This window comes from Carassius carassius, unplaced genomic scaffold, assembly GCF_963082965.1.
Source record: "Carassius carassius unplaced genomic scaffold, fCarCar2.1 SCAFFOLD_75, whole genome shotgun sequence".
In the NCBI taxonomy this organism is placed as follows: domain Eukaryota; kingdom Metazoa; phylum Chordata; class Actinopteri; order Cypriniformes; family Cyprinidae; genus Carassius; species Carassius carassius.
Genome location: NW_026775017.1, coordinates 108647 through 117500, shown reverse-complemented (window position 1 = coordinate 117500; position 8854 = coordinate 108647). Strand labels below are relative to the sequence as shown.

The 8854-nt window shown below is 44.1% G+C and overlaps 1 protein-coding gene across 5 annotated transcripts in view; it reads left to right on the top strand.

Moving 5' to 3' along the window:
* The window catches only part of zbtb7b (zinc finger and BTB domain containing 7B), a 27768-nt gene extending 19009 nt beyond the window's left edge, over positions 1–8759 (top strand). For 3 of the 5 annotated variants that reach the window (XM_059546966.1, XM_059546963.1, XM_059546965.1), the window contains exons 3-4: positions 4985–5907; positions 6307–8759. In XM_059546966.1, the coding sequence (XP_059402949.1) occupies positions 4991–5907; positions 6307–6853 (1464 nt within the window). In that variant the 5' untranslated portion in view covers positions 4985–4990 and the 3' untranslated portion in view covers positions 6854–8759. Of the gene's footprint in view, positions 1–1200; positions 1432–1460; positions 1781–4984; positions 5908–6306 lie in introns of those variants that run through there. The other 2 variants (XM_059546962.1, XM_059546967.1) reach the window with 2 other exon arrangements.
* Positions 8760–8854: the final 95 nt, after the last annotated feature.

The following is an 8854-nucleotide window of genomic DNA, read 5'->3' as shown; positions in this document are numbered from 1 at the left end:
GTACGGCTTCATCTTTCTTGGTTTGATCAGATACGACACATTTTCCAGGTTTAAAGACGTCTTGCTGTGTTTCTAAGTAAACTGGAAAGTTTCTGTCAGAAATGGTTTCTTGCTGGAATGGCAAAAGTTCTTTCTGTAGTAGTTTTTTTTAATAAATATAGAAATAACAAAGCAAATTGTTAACACGATCTGTTAATGAGGTGAGTTGGTGTTGAAAGGCTTTCAGTGGCAATGATTTCATAGAAAACATGGCTGAGAATATTTCCAGATGTAGAGACTGTTTAACTGATCCAGATCGTGTGTTTGATCTGAAGTTTCATATTTACAGTTGTGATCATTGTGTGTGTAGGGTTTATTATGGAAACTGTGGACAAACAGATGCAATTCAGAGCAGATCCAGTTTAAATTCACTACAGTTCTAATGTAAATTCAGAACAGATGATGTTTAAATTAGCAGATTTGGACTTTAACTCCGGAGCAGATCCAGTTTCCACTGAGAACAGATTCAGAGCTGTGTGTTTGAAGATGAGGACGTGATCCAGCAGACGTCAGTCATAAAGCTCTTGAGCTCTTTCATGCCGTTTTCAGAAAGAACTGTGTCTGTAGAAGTGAGATTGTCTCCAGAAAGAATGATTGAGACGCGAGATGAAACGAGTTCCTGTGACGCTCTTCTCTCCTGCAGCTTCTGCTCCTTCTTTTGTTCTTCTGAAAAGCAGATTTCAATTCTTCTTTCTGTCCTGCTCGATGTTCACTCAAGTTTCTGTAAAATCTATTCGTTTCTTAATGTCAAACGCAGCTGTATTTGGTGAGTGTCACGTTCATTTGTTCTAGGATCTAAATTAGTTCTAATGTTTTAATTTATTTGTGTATCGTGGTTATTGAGATGTTTTGTGTGTTGGTGAATCTCATTGTGTGTGTGTGTGTTGTGCAGTTTGTTCACACCTTTGCTAGTTAACCCTAGTTAACACTAGTTAGCATGGCTCGGAAAGTTTCTCCATCTGTCCTTCCCAAAGCCGGCTGGTGATTGGCTGTGATTAATAAACACGCTTCATTAGATGGAAAGTGCTGCAGTGACGGCGCAGTGTTGCTCGCGGGCCGGAATCAGTCAGACGATCGTCTTCCTGTCGTTGATCCGGACGCAGCGGAGGGCGAGGGATTTTGTTTTTTCGGAAACTTGCGAGCGTTTCGAAACGAGCTGATGGGAGCGAGGGGCACGTGGGCGACGGGGGGGAGGCGTCAAACACCTTCTACACAAGACAGGAAGACGAAGGGAGAGATAGAAAGAAGAACGAGAGGAAGAGAGCGGTCGAGATCCCCACCGGAGAGCGTCGAAGCCGAAGCTTGTTGTTCAGAGACGAGACGGATGCTATGACACAGACAGCGGTGCAGCTCCTGTCCACGGCGCCCTGCTTCACCATGAAGGGCCGAGCGGTAGGATCCGGGGCCCGGGGCCAGTAAACATGTGATTGTGAGGAAGTCTTGTGTGTGCGAGTCAACTGAGATGAGCTTGTGCTTCGTTAGTGACTAATCTGCTCCGTCTCAATTGTGTAACATTACTAGAAGCTTTAAGACGCCACACCTGTTCCAGGGAAATCTTGTTCCGTGTGTGTGTGTGTGTGTGTGTGTGTGTTTTGGATCAGGTTAATCAGGTGTTGGAGTGTATTGTTGTTAAGCAGCACTCAAGGGTTTGGGTGGCCAGTATTATGGGCTGTACGGAGCCGACGGTCGTTAGGGGAAGTGGAGAGGTTGCCGGGCTACAGGTGGAAAGTTCCGGGCTCAGGTGTGTGTGTGTGTGTGTGTGTGTGTGTGTGTATGTGTGTGTGAATCTGGGATGGGCCTGTAAAAATGTTCATAGTTAATGCTTCAGATGCATTTATTATTTTACCGTAATATATTGTGTGTGTTTTAATCATTAGAAGACACTTGAGTTTTTCAGTGTTTTGTTACGCAGACATAACCAGTTTAGAAACGCCGCTTCTCTTTGGGGTCTGCTTGAAAAACAAATGAACAGCTATGGCCAGACGGTGATGTAACATTTGAAGTGTTCATAAGATGTAGTTTACAATCAGTGTGACTCTTGAATGTGTGTAAGTGTGTGTGTGTGTGTGTGTGTGTTGTGATCTGATACAAATAGTGCCATTACTGTTACATGTGCTCTTATTCTCCACCCGTCTCTCTCTCTCTCGCTCTGTCTCTCTCTCTCTCTCTCTCGCTCTGTCTCTCTCTCTCTCTCTCTGTCTCTCTCTCTCTCTCTCTCTCTCTCTCTCTCTCTCTCGCTCTCTCTCTCTCTCTCTCTCTGTCTCTCTCTCTCTCTGTCGCTCTCTCTCTCTCTCTCGCTCTCTCTCTCTCTCTCTCTCTCTCTCTCGCTCTCTCGCTCTCTCGCTCTCTCTCACTCTCTCTCTCTCTCTCTCTCTCGCTCTCTCTCTCTCTCGCTCTCTCGCTCTCTCGCTCTCTCGCTCTCTCTCTCTCTCTCTCTCTCTCTCTCTCTCTCTCTCTCTCTCTCTCTCTCTCTCTCTCTGTCTCTGTCTCTCTCTCTCTCTCTCTCTCTCTCTCTCGCTCTCTCTCTCTCTCTCTCTGTCTCTCTCTCTCTCTCTCTCTCTCTCTCTCTCTCTCTCTGTCTCTCTCTCTCTCTCTCGCTCTCTCTCTCTCTCGCTCTCTCTCTCTCTCGCTCTCTCTGTCTCTCTCTCTCTCTCTCTCTCTCTCTCTCGCTCTCTCTCTCTCTCGCTCTCTCTCTCTCTCTCTCTCTGTCTCTCTATGGAAAATCTTTTCTGAGCAGATTCTGATGTAAATCTCAAGTGGAAAATAAAAGTAAAATTTCTCCCTGTTCTTTTGTGTCCCATAGTGTTTACCCCACCCACACAACCCAGAGCACACACACATGAATGCATGCACACACACACACATGCATCTCGCACACACAAGTACTCGTACATGCACGCATACACACACAGACACACACATGCACACAGACGTGTGTTTGACGCAGTTTGTCTCGTCCAGTGACTACTTCAGCTCTTCTACTGGAATAATAGAAGTATAGTAATGTCAGTAATGCTTATGAAAATATTCACAGTACACACTCAAATGCACATTGAGGGCATGTCTATCTCTCTTTCGTTCTCTCTCTCTCTGTCTCTCTGATCCGTTGATCCTGCTTGCTGGATTGGGTGTGTCCTAAATTAGCGTTTTGCGTTTGGGAGGAGGCCTGTGGGACGTTTAAGCCCTTATTAAAATCCTCCATCACATGAAGTAAAAAGCAAGAGGTGTGTGTGTGTGTGTGTGTGTGTGTGTGTGTGTGTGTGTGTGTGTGATTATTAATTCCAACACATGTTTCATCAGATTAGGGATGGTTAACTAGTCGAAGGACTAGTCCATTAGTAACTATTCAGTTTTTGGGATTTGTCTTCTTTAGCTTTGATATATGCAGGTGTGATTTCAGCATGACATTTAGTCAAGTGTGACCTGTTTGTCCAACCAATGGTAGACGAGGGGAGTGTTTGAGCTGTTTAACTTCTGGTTGTTTCAGATAGCGTACATGTTGAGATTAAAGTACAACATTTTTTAGTTATCATTGCTAATATTGTTATTAATATGACGACCTTTTTCACAGAATGACGTTTCTCTACAGTTAATAACGTTGTAAATCTAGCAAAGTTTTATATATATATATATATATATATATATATATATATACAGTACAGACCAAAAGTTTGGAAACATTACTATTTTTAATGTTTTTGAAAGAAGTTTCTTCTGCTCATCAAGCCTGCATTTATTTGATCAAAAATACAGAAAAAACAGTAATATTGTGAAATATTATTACAACTTAAAATGATAGTTTTCTATTTAAATATTTTTCAAAAAAATAATTTATTCCTGTGATGCAAAGCTGAATTTTCAGCATCATTCCTCCAGCTTCAGTGTCACATGTAACATCAGTCGATCACATGATCCTTTACAAATCATTCTAATATTCTGATTTATTATGAGTGTTGGAAACAGTTCTGCTGTCTCATATATTTGATCAATAAAAGGTTAAAAAGAACTGCATTTATTCAAAAAAAAAAAAAAAATTCTAATAATATATTTTCTTTACTATCACTTTTTATCAATTTAACACATCCTTGCTGAATAAAAGTATTGATTTTATTTTAAAAAAGAAAGAAAAAAAATTACTGACCCCAAATTACTGACAAATAGTGTATATTGTTATTACAAAATATTTATATTTTAAAAACATAGCCTCTTTTTTTTTTTTTTTTTACTTGTTATTCATCAAAGTATCCTAAAAAAGTATCACATGTTCTGAAGAAATATTAAGCAGCAGAACTGTTTCCAGCTTTGATAATGAATCATCATATTAGAATGATTTCTAAAGGATCATGTGATAATGATCCTAAAAATTCAGCTTTGCATCACAGAAATAAATGATCATTTAAAGTATAATAAATTTAAAAACAATTATTTTAAATTGTAATAATACTTCACAATATTACTGTTTTTAATAAATGCAGGCTTGATGAGCAGAAGAAACTTCTTTCAAAAACATTAAAAATAGTAATGTCTCCAAACTTTTGGTCTGTACTGTATATATGTATATATATATTTTTTTGGCTTTTTATTTCAGAAAATGAGTAAACGCTGCTGTGTGGGTATTTCTAATTTAGTGTTTGCTTTCATCTGACCAACCATCAAACTCTTTTTTGGCTATTGGAGAAAATTGGAACGCAAAAATTAGATTTATTATAGTTTCCGTTCACCACTACAGAGGTTTACCCAACTATGTCTACTTGTGATTAGGGCTGGGACAATAAATCGATCCATTAGAAATCTGAGATCTGAGATTAGAGATCTGAGATCAGTCCATGAATCACGATGCATTGGTTTATTGTCCCAGTCCTGTTTTTGATGTTGAAATGTGAAAAGGGTCCATGTGTAGCGGTCTGTGCCGACAGTATTCACACGTGTTTCTATCTGCCTGCAGGTGGCGATGTCTCCAGGAGAGGACGGTTTAATCGGGATCCCCTTCCCAGAGCACAGCAATGAGCTGCTGTCCCGTCTCAATGCCCAGCGGCGGACCGGACTGCTCTGTGACCTCACGCTGACCTCACACGGCACACGATACCCCACACACCGCTCCGTCATGGCCGCGGTCAGCCTGTACTTCCGCCGTCTGTTTGGGGCGGAGGAGGGCGAGGATGGAGGCGAGGGCGTGGGTGACAGCTGCAGCGTCTGCCAGCTGGACTGTGTGTCTCCTGATGCTCTGGCAGCGCTGCTGGAGTTCGCCTACACTGCCACGCTGACCATCCGCAGCTCGGGCATGAGAGAGGTCCTGAAGGGAGCGCAGCTGCTGGGGATCCAGTGTGTGGCAGACGCCTGCAGAGACATCCTGGGCGAGACGGGCGACGATCAAACGGACCCCGTGAAGGAGGCCGAGCCGCTGCCATCCCGCCGCAAGCAGGACCGATGCTGTGTGACCCGAGCTGTGTCTCCGGTGAGGCTGGTGTGGAGGAGTCCTGAAGACACACCCGAGTGCGGGCTGCTTCCGGCGCAAGGGCGAGAAGGACACCCGCCGCCTGCTTCACACCTGGGCCGCTTCGTGAACGGAGGCTCACACTGGTCACAAGAGTTCACCCCGATCCCACACAGACCCGAAGACACGCCCTCAGAGGAGGAGGAGTCCGGAGCGCAGGGGCTGGCCACACCCCACCTCAGCCAATCACAGGGGGATGGAGGAGGGGGCGGAGCAGCGGCTGGAAGCGGCAGGAAGAGGAAGTCTCAGACGCCACAGCAGTGTCCCGTCTGTCAGAAGATCATCCACGGGGCGGGAAAGCTTCCGCGGCACATGAGAACACACACCGGAGAGAAACCGTTCCAGTGTTCGGCCTGCGGCGTCCGCTTCACACGGTACGATACGTTCACAATCTACCAGGGTTTTATGCATTTGACTGACAATCGTATCCAAAGCAACTTACACAACATTTGATCCGTTCTTAACTGTTTGAGCTACATGCAAGTATGCAGGGGATACACCCACGTAATCAATCTCTCGATTCTTCTTTCCTATTTTAGAAACACTGTCAAGGATTTTATCTCAAATGAAAACACTTCACAAAAGTTTGAAGACTTCGTGGGTTAGGGTTAATGTGTGTCGTGAACCATTGCTTTATTGAATGCAGAGTATGCAGAGTAACATGAAAACACACTTCAGTTTTAGTGGGTATAAATAAAGTCGGTTATGAGTCACAGTTTCAGGCTTGCACCTGTCAGACCGTTGCGGTAAATCTCTCTCATTTCTCGTCTCAGGAACGACAAGCTGAAGATCCACATGCGGAAGCACACGGGTGAGCGTCCGTACCCGTGTCCCAGCTGCCCCGCACGCTTCCTGCACTCCTACGACCTGAAGAACCATCTCTCGCTGCACAGCGGGGACCGGCCCTTCGAGTGTCCGCTCTGTCACAAGGCCTTCGCCCGCGAGGACCATCTGCAGCGTCACAGGAAGGGCCACAGCTGCCTGGAGCTCCGCACGCACCGCCGGCGTCGTGGGACGGGGCCTGATCCCAGCGGATCCCCACCCTCTGAATCCTTCGGCCTCCGTCCGGATCACATGAGTGTCGCAGCGGCCGCACAGCTCCTCGAGGGCCACGGCGTCCCCATGCAAGGTGTCCCGCTGCTGACGGGGGCCCGCATGCCCTTCCCCGAGCTGCTGTGGCGGGCGGTCGCAGGGCCGGTGGGACAAGCCCTGGATAAAGCCGAAGGAGGCTCATCTCCACACGGGAGCGCATCGGTCACACACAGAACGTGGGAGGAGGAAGACGAGGAGCAGGAAGCTGCTGGGGAGGAGGAAGAGTGACCACGCCCATCTCTCTCTCTGTGTGTGTGTGTGTGTGTGTGTGTGTGTGTGTCAGTTCTGTAGTCGCACTGTCTTCAGTTTCTGGTGGAGCTCCAGTCGATCGTTTTGTTTGTTAGATCTGCTTTGTTTCTGTGGTGCATGGTTTCTGTATGAACCCAAATCAACTGTTTTCGGAGATCCGTCTTGTTTTGTTAATGTGCCGCGCCGACGATGTTCACGCTATGCAAAATTGCTTGAACAAACCTGATTTAAAAACGGACAACTGAATGAATTAAGAATGCAAATGAAGCAGCTGGAGGCAGGGAGGGGCGTGGCCTTGCTCTCGGCGGTAGAGATCGCCACCTACAGGCCAGCATTGCAGCGGCGCTCGGCATCATGAAGGTGAATCTACTGTAGCTGCTCTTCAATTTAGCCTTTTTTCCAGTTTGGAATTTTTTTCGAATGATAGAATTTACTTTCATACCAAAGATTATTGGTTAGTTAATTGAGATGAATTATATGTATTCTTCAGATATCTGTAGCCTTTTTTTTTCTCTCTCTCTCTGTCGTCTGAGAGGAAGTGGACCAGGTCTCAGTTCTCACATATTTAAAAGGGCTTTCGGGGCGGTGTTTAAACGCTCTGATGGAGGAAGAGCGTGAATCTCAATCTTTCGTTTACGTTTCTTCTGTCTTTGAGTTTTGAGGAGTTTATAGAAGGGGTCTAGGTGTCTTGCGTGCTCATTCTCGTTAACGAGGAAACGGCAGGATGGAGAGTTCTTTTGTATACTATTCTATTTATTTATTTGTTGGTTTGATATTTATTGTGAATTTACTGGTTGAGGCGCTTGGGTAATTCTGCATCTTCTCTTTCTTCCGGAGCTTCCTCCTCGGAGCGACTCCTTGAGCCTGGTCTCGGATCGGGTTTGCCTTTCTCATTGTAACGTCCTCAGGTAGCTGATCTCTGGTCAGTTTATCCCAGGTAACATCACAGCAGGTGTGCAGACGCTCAGGTGCTGTAGAGAACTGAGATTCAGGCGTCCTCAGTTTGCAAGTTTTGCACATGAATTTCTGAATAAAAGTACAATCCCTCCGATGACCAGCACGGAACAGAATGAAACGAAGAGGAGGACTCTTGCCTTTTTTTGAAGCAAATACATATGAGATATTTTCAAGAAAAGAAAATGCATTATATAAAAAAAAAATAAAAAAAAAAGTCATTGATGACATTTATAACTATAGCTTTAGCCGCTTTCGTTCGCTGCAGGAGCTTTGGGCTCTTTGACCTTCTCTAGAATATTACAGCTCTCTATAATCTATATATCGATCGATTATGGGATGCATTCTGGGGTTTTTGTCTGGAGATTGTTACTGTTCCGCTGACAGTAGGGAAACTACCCAAAGAGGTTTATTTGCACTAAAACGGAATCTTTGTGTTTTGATATATTAGTCTCCACTTATGATTGATTCAAAAAGTCTTTGCATCTTGATTATTAAGTTCTTTGCAGAAGTTTTGAATTATTATAATTTTTTATGTAAAAGGTCAAGCTGCCTTAGTTTGTTTTACTTTTTGCAACTATTCTCAGGAAATCTTGAGCCATGCACTAAGTGGTTATGCAAATGTTTGGTGAATATTAATTTATTGTATATATTTGTGCTTGGAAATATGAACGCCCTGTTATTAGGTAAAGTTTCTTTACATCTGTCTCTTAAAATAAGTTGTTTATTGATTGAATCTGAGTTGTTTTATATCAGAAGCAAAGTGATGACTGGTTTTGATTGTGTTTGGGGTGAAGGGATGAGGCTCCTGGTGAAAGCCTTTAATCAGGGATTTGTGTTCTGCTCATAGAGTGAAATCTTTCTCAGTGATGGTAAATCATTTCTCATATTGTACAAATAAAGAGCAAATAAACAAAGATTTATGTATGAATAGATTGTGCTGCCTCCTGCTGGTCCTTTCATTGTTATTTTAATCTTTTGTGGTAAATATGTGTCTGCTGCATGTGCTCCTGCTGTGATAAAGAT